At 47.0% G+C, this 17,387-nt stretch overlaps 1 protein-coding gene across 8 annotated transcripts in view; it reads left to right on the top strand.

The window, feature by feature from the left end:
* The window catches only part of SLC7A1 (solute carrier family 7 member 1), a 49,384-nt gene that overhangs the window by 25,553 nt on the left and 6,444 nt on the right, over nucleotides 1–17,387 (top strand). For all 8 annotated transcript variants that reach the window (XM_042793224.1, XM_042793223.1, XM_032982818.2 and 5 more), the window contains 9 exons: nucleotides 2,044–2,202; nucleotides 4,502–4,676; nucleotides 6,592–6,716; nucleotides 9,390–9,612; nucleotides 10,428–10,567; nucleotides 12,260–12,362; nucleotides 14,153–14,364; nucleotides 14,692–14,840; nucleotides 17,264–17,372. In XM_042793224.1, coding sequence (XP_042649158.1) covers nucleotides 2,044–2,202; nucleotides 4,502–4,676; nucleotides 6,592–6,716; nucleotides 9,390–9,612; nucleotides 10,428–10,567; nucleotides 12,260–12,362; nucleotides 14,153–14,364; nucleotides 14,692–14,840; nucleotides 17,264–17,372 — 1,395 coding nt within the window. The remainder of the gene's footprint in view (nucleotides 1–2,043; nucleotides 2,203–4,501; nucleotides 4,677–6,591; nucleotides 6,717–9,389; nucleotides 9,613–10,427; nucleotides 10,568–12,259; nucleotides 12,363–14,152; nucleotides 14,365–14,691; nucleotides 14,841–17,263; nucleotides 17,373–17,387) is intronic.

The following is a 17,387-nucleotide window of genomic DNA, read 5'->3' as shown; positions in this document are numbered from 1 at the left end:
GGAACTGTCATGGTCTAGACAGAAGGAAGAAGGTGTCCAGGACCAAGATCTGGTGTGATCTTTCTTCTGGGACGATGTGAGTCTGGGGGAACCGTGACAGACTATGGGAAGCATTTCAGGAACTGGGAGCTGGTGGGAGCTGGTGGTACGATGAGTAACAGCATCCCTGGCGAGTAGCTGCTGCTGGGTTTTCCTGGGGCACATGGTGAGCTCCTGGCCTGTGCCAGTTCCTGCACCTGAGCTCAGTGGCCCTCCTGGGAGCCGTATGCTGCAGGCAGGAGCCAGCTCAATCTGGCAAGGTTATGCTGACCCAGAACTAGTAATCTTTCTGGATACAAGCCAGATTGCTTTGCACTGTGCTCTCTAGGAACGGTAAGATATTATCCAGGTATCTGCAATGTTGGAAGAATGTCAGATTCTCCCTGCTCCCTCAAGGCTGTTGGTTACAGAGGGTTTGGTATAAATGGCTGATAGTTAGATGGAACTGGCATCTCATATAACACATGCGGGGGCTGGTTGTTCCTGTCCTAGAACATGAAATATTAGAGCCCTGACAAAAAACCAAACCAAACCAAAACAAACAAATAGCACTAAAGAAATAATCTCTTCCCTCAAAGTTAAGATGAAAAATTGTTCTGTGGTATACAATAACTTTTGGAGAGATGTCCCACCTCTTTAAAATCATTCACACCGTGCGCTTCGCTGTCTCAGCGAGCAGAAGAGTCTCCAAACAGGTCTGTTCTACAGCTTATTTTTAAACTGTTGCAAAGCTGGATTGGGGCAGTGAGTGTTGCCAGCTTTGCTGCAGGTGCTGCTCACAGCAGAGGATTTAGCTGTGGGTGAGCACGGACATTGTTTGACACAATTGCAGGTGCTGGAGTTGGGACCTGAACGCCCGCCCGCAGGTGAATGTGTCAGGACAAACTGTTCTAGGTAGAAGGGGGCCCCTGGCAGTGTCCTCTGAGGAACGGCTCTGCAAACCAAACTCAAACCAACCTTTTTTTTTTTTTTTAACCTTCTTTTTAACTAGGTAATTATGTACAGTAGTAATTATATCATGCAATTAGATGCTGTTATATATAGTGTGCTGTATAAGACATTGGGAGTATAACGATAGCCACTTCAATGCAGGAGAGGGAGAAGTTGGCTTTTACCCAAACCTACTTATTTTACACAGGGGTGTCACTGTCTGGTGGCAGCTCTTTGTTCTTACTATTTCAGTCCTTTGAAATGACTCTTGTGGCCCAGAGAGTGTCCTGGACTTGGTCCTCCTGCGACCCCAGGTTCAGTCCTTCCCCGGCAGACTGTGCGTGGTTGGGTGCTCCTGGGAACCACAGCAAACAGCGGCCCTGGAGAGGGAAGTCGAAGCACTTGCTGCAGTCGTGCCGCTCGCTGGGATCATCACCCGCGTCCTGCAATAGGCTGCCTGATGCTCAGATAACCTGTAAATGATACCAAGAGTCTTTATCCTGCTGGGATGCTCGCGCACCGGCGGCTGGAGCAGACCTGCACGTTGCTGGAGTTCCGAGCTGGCAGAGCTGGGTGTGGGGGGTGGTCCACGCTCTGGCTGCTCCAGCATCGCGCTGCCGGAGGCCGGCTGGCTTCTGTGAGGTCCCTCTGCCTGGGCTGCCAGGGATCTCTGCTGCTACGACAAGAAACTCAGACCTCTCTAGCAGTAGGAATTACCAGGGTTGGGGGAAGTTCAGGCTGCTGGAAGCATAAGGGAAAAAGTCCATCTAGGCTGTGTCTTAAGGCAAAATCAAGATTTACTAAGAACCCGAACTGCTATAAGGATTTTTTTATCTTGTCAGCTGAGCAGGGGTCTGAGACCCCCCACCCGTGTGTGTTACCGTCAGAGCAGATGCGAGGCATGAATACAGGCTGCGGGCTGGATCTGCAGAGCAAAGGCTGCTACCAGCCCCCAGGGAGCACGTGCAAGGTTGCTCTGAGGCCCTCCACGGCGAAAAGCCGTGCAAGGTGCCTCCTGTTTGGAATGTGTGCCGGTCATGAAGGGTGAGCTGCATCCTTTCTGTCCTCTGGCAGGAACCTCGAGCGTGGCCAGAGCCTGGAGCGCGACGTTCGATGAAATCATAGGCCGGCACATTGAAAATTTTTGTAAAAAATACATGACGATGGACGCTCCCAGAGTGCTAGCAAAATACCCAGACATCTTCGCTGTGGTGATAATCATCATCCTAACAGGTAAAACCTTGGAGCGGTTTGTGAGTCTTGGACCTCCTTCTTTTATAATTTCATTGTTTGCTTTTGGAATAGGCTCAAAGTCCTGATTTATTTTGGACAACATACTAAAGACTCTTTCTTTGCTGCAAGTGTTGGGTTGACCTATATAGCTGCTGTGGAGTTAGCATGGGGCATAGCTTGTTTACAAGGTTTTTAATTAGAGGGGAGCATTCTTGATATTTTTTAAGCCACTTTTAAAACCTTCAATCAAATTTTATATAAGGAGGAAAAAAGATGACTTGTTATCCTCAATCAGGTATGGAAGTTTAATCCTTCCCTCCACAAATCCTATTACACAAGAATTTAATTTCATTGCTCTATCAACCTTATTCCCCCTTTGATAATCTGACAATTTTTGGTGCCTTGAGCCAGAAAAGTAAAAAAAAAAAAAAAATAGTGGGACTTAGCAAGAACCTCATGTACTACCTACTGGTTTGTTGGAGTTTTTTTTTTTGTTGTTTTTGTTTTGTTTTGTTTTTAATATATACAGGCTTCAGTTTGCAGCAGTGAATGTGAGACTCCAGAGAAGTAAATGTGTGATAAAGTCACATCCTTTTTTTTTTTTTTTTTTTTTTCTAAAAATGTGCCAGTGCTTTGATCAGAACATGGAAAAGCGTTGCAAATTTGTAAAACTAAAATCCTGAAATTCTGAACTTTTACCTCTACTCCAACTGGATCTTGCAAAGCATTGCCAAATTTAGGCAAATCTAAAAAATTATGCTTCTTATGTACCCCTCTGTGGTTTCCATAATGCAGAAGCTGCAGTGTCACGCCAACAAGGTGATCCCAACATTTCCCACTCTGATCAGGATGGCCGTCTCACAGCACAAGCTGTGCTTCCGTGGACAGGCTTCATAAGCAAGGGGTGCTTTGCCATCGGGATCTGCATTTGGATCTAGGACTATATTGAGGACTGCTGATGTCAAAAGCATCCGTCTGTTTTCAGGACCACATCTGAATGGGAGAGATTTTCCTCTTTAGTTCATTTGTGTATAATAGGAATTGCTCTAGTTTCAAATTAGAATATGATCTTTCACCTCATATTCAATTTACAAAATTCAGGACTCCTCACTTTTGTACTACCAAGGTGTAAAGTTATACAGATTACCGATGGATTATTCCTCTGCATGGACCAAATTCCCTGGATTTTAATAAAAAATACAAACCATTCTTTTCTACAAAAAGCTGCTGAATGAGCAGCTTTAGTCTCAAATATAAACACGATAGGTTTACTTCTGCTTGCACTGTCTTGAGCTTCAGATTTCTACAAGGTACCTTACAAGATTACCAGAGCAGGTATGCATTTTTATCAAACACTTCCCTGATGTGGCTGTCTCAGTTTTTTTCCTATTTTAAAAGAAGGATCCTCCCTTCTCCTTGAAGTGCCTCGGAGTAGCAGTAAGGACAGCCTGTTGTGCTTCTCTTCTCCCTCAGGCCAGGGTGAAGTTTTTTACCTTCTCCCTCAGCCACCTTCATAGATTTGGGTTAAAGGTTTGGATTCTTGAAAATCAGGCACCTGAAAAGCAAACACAAGTTACCAGAGCTTGTCATTCTGAGAAGCCAAGCTATGCCTCAGTGAGAAGCTGGTTGCCACAGCCTGTGAATGTGCTCTTCTTCAGATGGCTGCTCTTAAGGCCACAAGCTGAAATCCTGCTCTTGCTGAGCTCACTGGCAAAGCTCCCACTGGTTTAAATGGGAGCAAGGTTCCCAAGATGCCACCTTCTTCTGTGTCTTCAGCACTAAAAGTAGCTATCCTGGATTTGTTCCTTGACCATATTTTCCCCTGCTTCCAAGGAAAGTTTAATGTTGTTCACAACTTCTGAATGTGGCCAAGACCTCTAAGACAATGTTCCTTCATGAAAAACCACCTGGGCTGCTTTCTCCAGGTCTCTGAGTGGAGTCTGAGGCTTTGTCTAGGTGGCAGAGCGTAGTGCCATGAGGTGACCAGAGCTGAAGTTAAAAATGCTGGAAGCAGCTTATCTGGGTTAGCAAAGCACTTTTCCAGGGGCACATGCCTACTGGGCATGCTGGGCGGGAAGGTGTGTCGCATCCTGCAGTAGTGATGTCTGGGCTGGAGTCCTCGTCCTCCCTCTGGGTGAGTTAATCCTGACCTACCTGAGCTACTTGGCTTTGTGGAGAAATGAGGTGTGATAAGTTGGGCAGAGCACAGCCTGAACAGAGCTGGGCTGCCTCTGCAAGTCCCCAGCGCCTGCTGCTGGCAGCGAAATATGTGACTGCCTATCTGCCGTTTTTTCCCCAGGGCTTTTAATTTTTGGCGTGAAGGAATCTGCTCTGGTGAATAAAGTGTTCACCTGCATCAACATCCTTGTCCTTGGCTTCGTCATGGTCTCTGGCTTCGTGAAAGGGTCCATTAAAAACTGGCAGCTGACTGAACAGGACATATACAACACCAACCAAAGCATTTACGGAGACAAGTAAGTTGAATCTTTTCTTCTCAGCTCTGAAATTGATGCATTTTCACTGGCAACTTTATAGGGAGGTTTGTGGAGTGATTCAGAAAAGCAATGAATGGGATGGCTCCCTCCTTTGCCAAGCACCTTAGAGGCAAAGCTGGTTTTGGTGGGTGTTTGCTGAAAGCAGACTGTGCTGATGGGCCAAAACTGATAGGAGGTAGGCTGTGTCAAAGTGAGCCCTGCTGCAGAACTGACCATTTCCAGCCTCATGACCAATACGGCATCTAAACCTGAGAGAAGAGAGCTTTTTAGACAACCTCCTACTCAAGGCTACACCACGCTGGCTCTGGTGCCTGTATGAAGCCATGACCAAGTATAGCTCTGTAATTTCGTTGGACACTTGGGCAATATCCTTGAGGCACCGTTGTACCTTTTGGAGACCTTGCCCTAAACACCTCAGTAAGATGAAGGTAAGTAAGTTGCAGATTATTTTAATGTATTGCAGCAAGCATATTCTGAATCCATTTTTAATGACATTTTGCTACTTGGCCAAAATCCTGTCTTCCTGTATGAGATCAAAATTAAGAAGCTTACAAGGGTTGCCAGTGATTCAGGGCTGTTCGTTTTTGCTTGAAACTGTACAACACAGAATGAGGGCCTTTAAATATCTCCATGTACATCAGCTCAGTCCTGGCTTGCTATCTTAGTCCTTTATGCTGGCCTGCAAGGAAACACAGTTTGGCAAAAACTGGAGAGATTCATAAACGTTGCATGGGTCAAGTCTGGCTTGTGTTCAAGCTGCTTGTTGAGCCTCTCTGCAACGTTCAGCCTGTTGTGAACAAATTGCTTCTATAGGAGGGTCCTCCCTCCTTCCCTCCTGCTGTTCTTGTGCAAGAAGTGATTAGTGCAATAGCTTCAAAGTGTAACTGTAGCTCTTTGACCTGTAGCACTTAATATTTTTGAAAAATCTGTCTGTGGTTTACTTTCCTTTATCATTACTTCCAGAGTAATCCACATTTGGGTTGTGCTGTTTCTGCAAATAACAGGACAGTTTTCATCTGAGTGTCAGCAGAGCTTCTACGAGAGAGTTCAGGTGCTTACACCTGATAAGATTTGCAGATTTGGGATTTACTTGAATTTAATTGCCTTAATTCATCTTTACAAAGGCTTTTCCATGAAAAAGTGACCTAAGTCACTTGAACTGAAGGGTGTGTTATACATGACTCAACACAAGCACACGCATCTGGCATCCTGATCCAGAGTTCACTGGAATCAGTGTGTCTGTTGACTTAATGAACTTTGGATGAGACTCAGCCAAAGCATTTGGTGTGTCAGGGATGCAGGCTCCACTCCTCCCTCAGGGTCGCAAGCACGGTTTGGGTATGAGCTTGGCACAGGGAATTTTGAAGTTGAGAATGGAGGATTGGGTAGATTTTAGACAGTCATTGCACCCTGCGTTGCTCTCTGATGTCTACTCACCTACACTTTATTCGAGTACATTTTAGGTGAAAAGTGGATGGTTTACACGTTTCTCAGTCTTCAGCTTTCAGAATTACATTTCGTGCTTTTTCAAAAATCTTATGTTTAAATGAATATGTGTGTCTACACACATGTAGTAATATTAGGAGAGGAATTTAAATATTCATGCTATTTTCTCCCTGTCTTAGCCAAGACATTTTTATCTGCCCCATAAAACAGGTGGTGGGAACAAACCATGAACCATTTTTATTCCGTGCATTCCCCAGGCTGTTGCAGGCAAGTCCAAAGCTCGGCAATGGGTAGGGCTTAGCATTTTGCCTGGTATTTGTATGCTGGAGTGTAAAAGGGCGAGTGTGTTCCTATGAACTCCAGCTTTGGATTTTGTTATGAGCTACATGAATAATTTTGTTATATCCACCTGGCAGGATGATTTCTAACTCAGTGCCATGCCTTTTAGTCAAACACAGGAAGAAAAGCTCTACGGTGTTGGAGGGTTTATGCCCTATGGATGGAAAGGAGTCCTCTCAGGAGCAGCCACATGTTTTTATGCTTTTGTGGGATTTGACTGCATTGCTACTACAGGTAAGAGGGAGGATTTCTTCATTTCAGTTATGAATCTGTTTGCTGGTAGATTTGCTTTCAGTAATGCCACACAGTACAGACAGGGAGTAATTCAAGGCACTGCTTTCATCATCCCTCTGAACCTCAGCCCAAAATAGACTTTTCGCTAAGCTGCTCCTAATAGTCCAAGTGCTGAGTAGGTCCAAGTCCCTGAGTGCTTGAGCATTGACTTTGAGCTGTGGTTGTGTCGTGGTTTCAGCTCAGAGGGCAACTGAGCACCGCACAGCTGCTCGCTTCCCCTTCCCCCCACCCAGTGCTGAGAAGGAGGAAAATAAGCAAATGCTCAGTATTTGAGATAAGGACAGGGATGGGTAAATCACCCATTGCAGTCACGAGCAAAAGATGGACTTGTTAGGGGAAGAAAAAAAGAACATAAATTTAATACAGACGCTAAAAACAACAACACTTAACAGACTGAGTAGGACAGTGAGAAGCATTACCATATCTTGAAAACACCTTCCCCCACCCCTCCCTTCTTCCCGGACTCGGTTCTGCTCCCAGTATCTCTGCCTCCTCCCCCCAGCAGTGCAGGGGGCAGGGAATGGGGGGTTCGGTCAGTGCTGCCACTTGTTGCATCTTGGGTGGGGGTGGGAAACTTCTGGGACTTCTTCCTCCTGCTCCAGCATGGTCCCCCTCTCACAGGAGACAGTCCTCCACAGCTCTTCTCCAACTTGAGTCCCTCCCACAGGCAGCAGTGTTTCCTTAACGGCTCCAGCGTGGGTCACCAACTTTCTCCGACTGGATTCCCTCCCACGGCTGCAGCCCTTCCCAGGCTGCTCTGGCACGGGACCCCCCCTCATGCTGCAATCCTCCCAGCGCTGAACTACAACAGTGGGGGCTGCTTCTTCTCACAGGATCCTGGCGTCCTTTTGAGTGCCATCACCTTAAACATGTGGGGCCCCCCACAGACCATATGTCAGCATCTGCTCCACTGTAGGCCTCCATGGGTGGCAGGGGCGGGTGGCCTTGCCATCTCACCACAGGATACAGGGGGTTCTCTGCTCTGGTGCGCCTCCCTCCTGCTTTCCTCCTCCATTCTTCCACTGACCTTGGTGTTCACACAGATGTCACAACTCCAACTCCTCCTCACCACGTCCCTTCTTAAATACTTTATCGCAGAGGTGCAGCCGATTGGCTCAGCCCTGGCCAGAGGAGGGTCTGACTTGGAGCTGGGGGAGCTTCGAGAAGCTTCTCCCTGGGGGCCACCACTGTAGCCTCCTCCCCTGCTACCAAAAACCCCGCCACTCACTCAAACCCAGGACAGGTGGGAAACTAGACTGTATATCCCACAAGATGAGCTTTCTCCCTTCTCTGCCTGCAGGGCCCAATCTCATGGGTGGTCACTGATGACACTAATCAAGTCAGACTCCACAGAAAACAGCTCAAGCTTTACCAGTTAAGGCAAACAGGAAAGGCCCAGGTTCCTTGTATGTCTTGTGAAGTTTGAACCCCTATGATACTTTAATCAGTGGGTTATTCTGGATTAGGGTTCTTCAGTGCTTTCAGCTGAAGAAGCTCCACTGGCTTTGGAGTATTTAAAGGGCTAGAGAAAGAGGGAGCCTCTGGGGAGTCATCTGCAGCCTAAAGCTGTGCTTTAAAAGCAGGGGGAGTTTTTATCTCCAAAAGGTTCAGAGATCTCCTTCCGAGAGAGAAACTATCAGCACTGTCCTATTTCTCCTGGCTAAGAAGAACCTCAGTTCCCTGGAGAGAGGAAGGATTAGCCATAATTTCACACCTGGCAAGAACCAAGTTGCTTCAAATCTGAAGCAGAAGGAGGAGGAAATCATCATCAAAGACAGATAAAGCAGTACTGCCTCTTGTTCCAAGGAGTTTGAGAGATTCTGTGTCCATTACTCCAGTCAGCCCTAGGGCCTCTCCTTGGAGGACAAACACATTCATCTGCCTTTGATTTATAGGTGTATGGGTGTCTGCTTACCAGTGCAACCTCCTGAAATGCCAAACCTCAGGAGCTCTTGGTTTCAGAGGAGAGCAGCTTTGTGGGACAGGGAAGGCTCAAAGCTGTTTCTTAACTACTCAGTGCCTGAATTTGAGGATTTATTTTATTTTATTTTATTTTTAACACATTCATCCCAACTTGGTTGTTGAAAATTTTCCTTAAAAACTGGGGGGAGTCCTTTTTTTAAGAGGTATTTTCAAAGATCCACGTGATTTCCAGGTGCTGTGCAAAGTCTGTCTTTCCCTGGAACTGAGCACTGCTGTGTTTGCTGTGTAGTAGTTCTGGTGGAGATGCTAACTAAAATGGTCACCCAAACAACTGCACCATAGTTTTTTGTCCCCTCGTTTATGATCGCTGAACTCTTTTGGGGGCTGCACCATCAGTGGGATAGAAGGAGTAATTGTAGGTAAAAATAATCCTTTTTGTGAAAAAGAGTGCTTTTAATCCAGATTGTTTCTGTGCCTGAGTTTACAAGGCCTCCACAAATGTTTGTCAGAAGGAGTGACGGGAGCAGCAGAAGTGGGAGCAAACAGTGGAAGGGGCAAGCCATCAGCAGCGTCACAGTTAAACAGCACCTCAGTGCCCACGAAGCCTTTGAAAGCCCCAGCCAGCATGGCCTAGGTTGGGATAAAGTTCTTGCTTGTCGTTTAGCTGTTACTTCAATTTCTTTCTTCCAGGCGAGGAGGTAAAAAACCCTCAGAAGGCCATTCCTATTGGCATCGTGGCATCTCTGCTCATCTGCTTTGTGGCTTATTTTGGCGTGTCAGCTGCCCTGACGCTCATGATGCCTTACTACCTGCTGGATACCAATAGCCCTTTACCCAATGCCTTTAAATACGTGAGTTGGGAAGGAGCCAATTATGCAGTGGCTGTTGGTTCCTTGTGTGCGCTTTCTACGAGGTGAGACAGTGCTCTTCCTTTGTGCATCTCCCAAAGCAAACACCTATCTCCAGCTCCTTAAAAAAATGGTGGATGTCAGGGCTTTGCCTTCACTGTGATCCCCTGGGTCAAGGGAGCCAAGACCAGGGACGAAATTCAGAGCTGTTGACTTCAAAAGGACCAAGATTTCACTCTGTGGTAGATTTCAGAGATAAATGACCAATATCACTTCAGAAATTCCCATTTTAGCAGCAGACCCAGCAGGTGCATGTCTGGAATATAAATCTGGTTTGAGTGACTAAGTCACAGAGGCAGCTCCGCAGTGCAAGCAGAGTTTGCCTGCAAGACATCCTGGCCTGCTGGGTGGAGAGCAGACTTGTGTCAGGGAGTGCAGGGTGGATCTTCTGGAGTGTATGGGGCTTGCCATATCCAGGGCTGTCTGTCTGTGGGTTGCCTGCAGGACAGCCATCTGGATGGGAGGCAGGGCAGGCTGGAGGCAGAATGCATCATCTCCTGCACTCTGGAGGCCTGTTGTTTCAGATTCAATTAGGTGAGCAACTCCTAGAGGCTTATAGAAGCTACAGCTCTTTTGCTACCTAAAAGTCAGGCTGTTTTCATGTCCTATGGCTAAGTTTAGATATCCAAATCTTAGAGCTGCACCTCGCTTGCAGGCTGTCAATAACAAGGGTGTGTGGAGGGAGCCCTTGAAGGAGAAGCTGAAGTAAGCGAAAGCCACCTACTCTGTGTTTGTACTGCCATGAACTTGCTTCTGTTTGTGTGCCTGTGCTCAGCAGGAGGTGATATAAGTAGATTATTTCTCCCTTCTGTGTCCTTAGTCTCCTTGGCTCCATGTTTCCAATGCCTCGAATAATTTATGCAATGGCAGAAGATGGACTTCTCTTTAAATTTTTGGCTAAAGTCAGCGAGAAGAGAAAAACTCCGATAATTGCAACAGTGACATCAGGGGCCATTGCAGGTAAGATCCAAAGACTTGCATGAATGCGTGGAAAGGAGACATAAGCTCATCCTAGAGGCAGATAAGTCCGTCTGACTCTAGCCCTCTTATTAATCGGATGTATTGCACAGCATGACATCTCAGGGGGTGCCCTGGGTTTCCGGGGCATGCCCTGGAAGGGCTGGGTGAGCGCGAATAGCTCGCTGTGTGCCTGTCCCTCTTTCTCAGAGCTCATTGCTGCCATCCTGTCTCATGCCAAGAATTGCCTTCATCTGCTCTCTGGGTGCTCTGCCAGCCTTAAAAATAATTAACCCCCTGCAAGGTGGCAGCCAGCGGTGCCCCAGCATCCTTGTGGCTGTTGGCCTGGCTTGGCTGAAGACACCGCACCACCTGTGGGTAGCAGCTCCTCGGGAGAGGCCAGAGCAGCCAGAGACAGGCAGATGGCCCCTGTGGCACTGGTGGTTGTTAATCAGTTAGTCACAGCTGGCAGCCATCCTGTTCTCCCCCTTCCCTCTCTTGGCCCTCAGAAATAGGAGAATTAAACCTCCCAGACAGCAGGGATTGAGCGGCTTACCCTCCTTTTGCAGCCGCCCCCTTCCTTGCGATGCCTAGCAAAGAGGAGAGCCTTGCTGCTTCCTCTTTACCTTCTGCTGCAAATGCAGGATGAGCCATTGGTACAAGAATGTGCCACCTTTGGTGGGGAGCAGCTGCCAGACTGCCACAGTGGGCTCTGAGCTCCTGTGAAAGGGCTCAGCTACTGCTGCTGGGACTCACGGAGCCTCCTCACAGCTGCTTCTCTCACACCTTCCTCTTCAGGTGTCCCTGGGTCTGGATTGGGGGAAAAAAGAGCCAGATAAAGTAAAAAAAAAAAAAAATATGTTCAGTCTGTTGAGATCTCTTCAGAGTGGTCTGTAGTGCTGAGGACCAAAGCACACACCAGCTGCAGGACAGCACTTCCCAGCTGAGCTTGAAGTTTAGGTTGTTGGGCTCCAGTTGTTGCGTTGAGGACAGGCTGGGCCAGGCTTAGCTCTAAGATCCCTGACAAACGGTGGTGTCACCTGAATGACTATGGTGCCTGTCCTTCACTTACTTGCTTCTTCTGAAGGCCTTTGTATAAAGCCCCGTACAACCTGGGGTTGCCTGGTGAGGGTGTGTAAGCTGGGTAATCCCTAAGGGATGGCAGTCTATACCTTTTTCTGGAAACGTCCACGACGAGGCATGCTGTCTCAAGGTGCCCTCCTTGACGCTTGATCCCGCTGCGTGCACAAGCCTGGTTTTGCCCCAGCTGAGCTGAGACACGGAGCGAGGTGCTGCCTGCCATTCTCTGTTCCCTCTAGCTACATCCAGGAGATAATTGTGGCTTTAAGGGTGCTGCGGCTGCACTGGGGGGACTCCAGCAACGAGGCTGTGGCTTAAATACCTGCTCATTCCTTGGTAGTTCGGCGAACATACCCACATGAGACAAACAGGCTGGCGTTTACTGTAGTAAATGATTCCTCTGGTTCCAGTTAGTGAGTCTGTGCTGGGACAGCCTGAGAGGCTTGGGTTATTCATATGCCAAGTCCTGCCTCCTCCCCTCAGGACAGCTCAAGCTCCCCTGTCAAGTCCTGAGCAACACGTGTGTGCTGCATCGTTGTTAATGCTCCTGACACGTGCGTGTTCTGCCATGTTACTGATTTTTCTTCCCTCTCTCACCTTCCTGTTCTCCTACAGCTGTTATGGCCTTTCTCTTCGACTTGAAAGATCTTGTGGATCTCATGTCCATTGGGACCCTCCTGGCTTACTCCTTGGTGGCAGCCTGCGTGTTAGTACTGAGGTATGGACGTAGAAACAGCCTCTCTTGTATCACACAGACAGAAATCCACGTAGTGATCAGATGCCCTCGTAGTTGCCGTGGACCCAGTAAAACCATGAACATCTCCAGCTATAAGCCTGTGAAAAACTTGTTTTTTTAAGCTCATGGAGGACTGTGCTAGTTGTATCTGCAAGGGAGTCCTCTGAGCTTGGTTAACCCTTGGTCCATGCCACTCCTCCTGCTGTGGTCACCCCTGAATGCCCTGGGAGATAGGCCAACGGGTAGGGATGAGAGATGGGTGGTCCTGGATGCCTGTGTCGTCATCACTCTTGTTCCCACTGGGGCTTCAGGTTCAGCTCATCTCACTTTTGAAAGGGGGATTCAAGATAAAGTCTAGTAGCAGCAAAAAAGCCGAGCATCTGTTTGCAGGACCAGTGCCATAGTGCACGTCTTTTAGAAGTGCTGAGCTCCCATAGCTTCCCTGAGCTAAGCTGAAAACTGAGAATCCTCATTGCTCGGCACCTCACAGACAGCAGCACTATACCCACGAGGTCTGTATTTTGAAGATTGTGTTCAATTTTGAAGATTTGTGTTCAATGACTTATTCAAAGTCTGGTGGAGGTTTTTTACCTGCTCACAACTGTCTCGCAGGAGGTGAAGGGCCAATGCCGTACTGTAATACTCTTGCTCCATGCCTGTGTTGGCCACCCTGCCCCTTCAGAATCCTTGACAATTTTCCTTGCCTTTCTTACTTTTTCCTCTGGTTTCCCAGTCCTCTCTTCTCCATACAGCTGTAAATGGCTTCTTAATTTATTTTTCCAAACTGCTGTACCCATTGTATGGCATATACAGCCTGTCTTGTAGCAGCCTGGGCAGTGATTTGGCTGCCCCGTTGGCTGCCTAATGAAGTAAGCAGCTGAATTGTTCCCAAAGCTGTAAGGTCCTGCTACTTATACCCTGCTGTGGCTGGAGCCAAGGATTTCAGCGCATTTCTCAATTTTCCGTGTTCCACAAATGCCTTGTTGCAAACATCCCCACAGGTGTGATTTTAAGGTGCCTTTCAAAATGGCCCTTTCCTTTAGTCAGGCTTGTGGCTGAGAGTCAGGGGTAAAACCTTCTGTAAAAGAGAGCTGAGCCTGGAAGAGTGGTGGGTTTTTTTTGTTTTTTGTTTTTGTTTGTTTGTTTTTTTATAGATCTATATGGCTGTGCATCAGGGCCCTGTTGAATGAAGCGCTGTCCACACATGCCACGAAAATATTACTGTTCTTCATTCACCTCTTCCTTCCCTGTGTGGCAGCAGACAAACTAGCAGAAGAGACAGGGATGGAGGAGGACAGGGAACCAGCATTGTCACCTTGGGATGCGATCAGCAGCTGCTGGGGTGCAATAGCTGCTGGGCTGTTGTCTCATCCCCCTCATGCCAAAATGCAAGAGCTGAACTGATACAGAAACCTGATGGCCCGGTTATGACTGTCTGTCTGTCCCCTTGCCACTTCCTTCTCCGGTCCTCACTGCTGTCACTTGATCATGTTTTGGTGACATGGGTGACAGGGCTTATGAAAGAGCACTGTTCAGTTTGAAACACCGACATCAGAACCAAGTTGTAGGTGATAATAGCTGTCCATATTTGCTCACGTTAGGATGATGTTAGCCCTCAGATTTCCCCCTGAAACAGAAGGGTGTAGTCGTTACGTGTGCCTGTTCTGGGGCTGTAGTGATCTGGGGTGAGGCCATGGCTATCTGTGTGGCTTTTAAACGAACAGAACCCTGCACCACACCGATACGCTCTTTGTTTCATTTCCCTTTTCTAGATATCAGCCAGAGCAGCCTAATTTGGCATACCAGATGGCTAGGACAACAGAGGAGACAGATAACAATGAGTCTGTGAGCACCAGTGAGTCGCAGACTGGATTTCTGCCAGAAGAAGAGGAGAAATGTTCCCTCAGAGCCATACTGTGTCCCCCGAATTCAGATCCTTCCAAATTCTCTGGCTCGGTGGTGAATATCTCAACCTTCATCATTGGTAAGCAATGGGCAGTAGGCCAGCTGGTACGTCCTTGTACCCACTGTGGTGAGAAAGCTCGCGTCCTGGCTGTAATTTTGATGAGCTCTTCTAATGACCAAAATAACCAAAGGTCTACAGATTAAATTTATGACTTGAAAGCCACAGGTGGGGTGTTTGTGCAGATAGGGGGAAGGGCGTATCTTACAGTTAGCTTTTTCATGTGTTGCTGTTTTGTTTGCCAAGCTTTCAGATTCTGCTTTGCCTGCTTGTGGTTTTGGGTTTTGTTTTTTTTTTTTTTCCTGTTTCTGAAAAAAGCATCAGTAAGCTTTTGGTGCTTGTTCACAGGTTTCCTTATTGTGGGTAGCTGTATCCTCACTGCCATTGAGCCAAGCATTCTGATAAAGGCTGTATGGATTATTGCTGCCATCCTTGTTCTTGTTGTCAGCTTCGTTATATGGAAACAGCCTGAAAGCAAAACCAAGCTCTCCTTTAAGGTGAGTGTCCTGGGAGGTGTGGCTAGAAAAGAGCTGTTTGGGAGGTGATTGGAGGAGGAAATACATGTTGGCCTGTATCAGAATGGGGGATTTGGCCAAATGGACGTGCAGAGAATATAGCCATGGTGTGAACTGTTCCGTACAGGGCTGTCAGTAGAGCTGATGGTTTGAACTCTCCAGCTAGTGTGGCTGTAACCTCCCGTAGCCTTCGCTTACTGCATAAAGGGATGTCCTACCAGAGCTGAGCTCAGCCTTTGAGTGTGCTTTCCTCTTGGGGTCGTAACCCCAAATGTCAGTGTAGGTGCTTTGCTCCAAAGTACAGCATGGCAGAAGCAGCGTCGTGGCAAACCTGCTGCCCAGCAGTGCCCCGTGGGCAGAAGCAGATTTGGCACAGAGAGAAGGGATGAAGAGGTTAGCTGAGAGGTTGGAGGAGGGAATCAGAAGGGGAAGCCACATGGTCAGATTGGAGGTGGCAATAGAGGACTTGGAAAGAACTGTAAATGGTGCTGGAGTCCAGGAGAAGCTGGGAGGGCAGAACCTGGGGCAGAGATGTGGCCAGAGAGGGAGGGCAGGACAGTGCTTTTGAAAGCAGGTGGTTGTAGGGTATGGAAGAGACGGAGACCGGAGGGAAAAGGGATGGTTTTGAAGGGCCACATAAGATTTGTGGTTACAGAAGGAGGGAAAACGCAAGAAGCAAGCTTGTGTGTGAGGATCAAAGGGGTACTCACTAAAAGGCTCTAAGAAAGTGCACTTTTATGCCTACTTAGTCCCCATGGAGACTAGGGCATGAACATTCTCTCTTAACAGCCCTAAGTATGAAAAACTCTGTCATTTTCCTGTCCTGTCCAAGCACACCATCCTTTCTGTATTAAACAAATGCTGGGTGTGTTTGTTTTTTTTTTCCCCAGTATAATTCTGCAAGTCATGTTTTATCATATTGATTTCAGGCTATTTCCCCAGTTTATTAAATTAGTTTTGGATTCTAATCCCATCCTCCAAACTGCTCTCATATAGACTGCTCTTCAGTTACAGCTTTGCAGTAAATTCTCTGGTTTTAATCGTTTGATCCAACCAGAGTTGCCCAAGGTAGTGTTTGCAGCTCATCTTGGGGTTATGGTTCCAGCAGTGGAAACAGAAATAACTGGGAGCAGAAAGCTTAGGAACTGTCATCTAAAATGTATTTTCTGAACTTGCTTCCGAAGGGATCTCTTTGCATTACACTCGGGATATTTTACCTCCTTTTTTTACCCTCAGCTACTACCCTGTCCAAGAAAAAAAAAATTAGAACTGTCACTGCTAAATCACTAATGTCTGTTTCTTATCTCTTTGTTGTCCTTTAGACATTTACAACCCAACTGTCGAGTGATTTTTCTCCGAAGTCTTGGGGAATCCAAGGCTGACGGGTCTGTTCCCCAGTTGTTTTCCTGTATTTCTTTTTAATAGGTAATTTGTCTCTCTTCTCCAGCCCTTAGAGACCTTACCGGTCTACCAAGAGCTCTGAGAGACGCCTATTAATAGTTCAGAGGTCACTTCTGCAATCTCTGGGTACATAACTCACCCACCTAGGGAAATTTCATTTGTCCCTACTGACTTGACAGAGCCTAATTTAGAAAAATACTCTTCTTCCATTTTCTAATTTGTGTGCCTATCCCCTTTCTCTAATGATGTGAACAGCTGCTCACCATAAATGTGGGGGATTTTTTGTGAAGCTTAAATCACGAAAGGCCTACAACATTTCAGCTTGTTTCCTTTTGGAAGTCTTTTTTCCTTCAGAATGAAGTTCACTTTCCTCTTGTTTTCACCATATTCACAAACCTTTCTGTTGTTAAAATTTGTCCTTTCTAATTTTGTCCTTACATGCCCGTGCTATTTCTTTATGTTCTGATTTTTGCATTGTGGCTTTCCTGTCTCATTCTGCTTTGTATCTCGGATCACTAAGGCATTCTTGGTACAGCTGCACTTGTCTCTTACCATATTTCCTGTTTTTTCTTCTGCTCTGGGATAATTTGCTCTGTATTGCTTAATTACCTGGGTGTACCTGCTGGATGAAGTTCCTCAGGTCCCTCCTCTGACATTCCCCTCACCTACCTCTGGTCTTCAGTAGATGCCTGTCATGATACAGTCCTTGGTTTTCCTCTTCTCTCCTTTGCCCCACAAGTATTTAGTATTGCTCCTAAAATTTGCCTCTTGCCTCCTTGCAGACCACAAAACAAGGACAACCATTCTTAAAACAGGTGAACGCCACTGTTCACATCCCTCTCCCATGGTGGACTTGAAGTTTTGGTCTAACCTTGCCTTTTTTTCAGATCATGGCACCTGAAGAGCTGGTAACGGCCATCGCTTCCCATTCACAAGGGATGTGGTGTTCTTGCCTGCCCATTCATCTGCCCCCTGGATGTAATGTATCCCTCTTTCTTTTCCAGGTACCTCTTTTGCCCCTTCTTCCTGTTGTGAGTATTTTTGTGAATGTTTACCTCATGATGCAGCTAGACCTAGGGACATGGATACGTTTTGCAATCTGGATGCTCATAGGTGAGCTTGATGGAG

This window comes from Tyto alba, unplaced genomic scaffold (genome assembly GCF_018691265.1).
Source record: "Tyto alba isolate M040663 unplaced genomic scaffold, T.alba_DEE_v4.0 Super-Scaffold_2, whole genome shotgun sequence".
NCBI classification, from domain to species: Eukaryota; Metazoa; Chordata; class Aves; order Strigiformes; family Tytonidae; genus Tyto; species Tyto alba.
This window is presented reverse-complemented; position numbering and strand designations above follow the sequence as displayed.